Genomic DNA, 990 nt, shown 5'->3' with positions numbered 1-990 from the left:
GTGCACGTCCAGAGCGGTCTGGTGGGTTCTCTATCAGGAACACGTCACGCCACTCCCTCCCTTCCCAAGGATTACTTCACTAACGAACTCTAAACACCTCCCTCCGCTAAAGGATCTGACTCAGCCCCGCTGGCCCAACGGACTCCGCAGAGAGTGTAAACAAACCCTGCGGGCTTTTATCCTCCGGCCTCTCCCTACCACTCATTCAGGCAGCTCCAGGCGGAGGCTCGCTCAGAAAAGGCTCCTTGCGCTTTCTTGCCCCATTGGAGCACTCCCATTGGTTGGAAGACAAGCCCCTCCCCAGATCCATCCACCCACAGACCTAAGGAACAAGAGCCTCAATCGACTGTCTTCCACCGCTTCCTCCTTCGCTACTCACGGCCAATCATGAGCCGGAGGTGGTCATCTGTTGCCCAATCGGCGAGGGCAGTCTGGCGTCCTCCGGAGGAACGCCCAGCATCTGTGATGCCGTCGCTCAAGGGCAGCGCCACTGGCTGTGACTGGCTCCGCCCCCCCCGTCTGCCCGCCCCCGTGAGTGTGTGAGTGTTAGGGCGGGGGAGGGAGGTCGTCTCTTGTCTGTGCCTGTCGATCTGTTTACTCCTCGCGCTCGGTCCCCCGGCGGCGCCGAGTGGGTGGCGGTAGGCTGGGCCGGCGGCACGGATCGGGACCCCGGGTGGTCGTCGTCGTCCCCCCTCCGCGCAGATACGCGCCCCTCCCCCGCAACATCACAATCGCCCCTCGCACCCTCCCGTAGCCGGAGCGGCTGCCAGCCTTCGCCCTTCCCGACCGCAGCGAGGGGAGCGAGAGAGCGAGCGAGGAGAGTCGACGGAGAGAGCAACTTGGGAAGGGCCAACATGAAGACGGAGATCTCCACGGCTGCGGGCTTCATCACCCGCCTCCTCCGGACACCCGGCGGCATCGGCGACGAGGAGCTGAGCTGCTTCAGCGACTCTTTACAGGAGTCGCTGCGAGGTGAGGCGGAGGGAGGGA

At 64.1% G+C, this 990-nt stretch overlaps 1 protein-coding gene across 1 annotated transcript in view; it reads left to right on the top strand.

Moving 5' to 3' along the window:
• The first annotated feature begins 529 nt into the window (after positions 1–529).
• LOC107115528 (protein BTG1-like) overlaps positions 530–990 on the top strand; it is a 1613-nt gene continuing 1152 nt past the window's right edge. Inside the window, exon 1 of the mRNA XM_015417256.1 lies at positions 530–972. Within this exon, the coding sequence (XP_015272742.1) occupies positions 855–972 (118 nt within the window). The 5' untranslated portion in view covers positions 530–854. The remainder of the gene's footprint in view (positions 973–990) is intronic.

This window comes from Gekko japonicus, unplaced genomic scaffold (genome assembly GCF_001447785.1).
Source record: "Gekko japonicus isolate JY-2015 unplaced genomic scaffold, Gekko_japonicus_V1.1 scaffold1643, whole genome shotgun sequence".
Lineage (NCBI taxonomy): Eukaryota > Metazoa > Chordata > Lepidosauria > Squamata > Gekkonidae > Gekko > Gekko japonicus.
The sequence above is the reverse complement of the archived record's forward strand: the minus strand, read 5'-3'. Positions and strand labels throughout refer to the sequence as shown.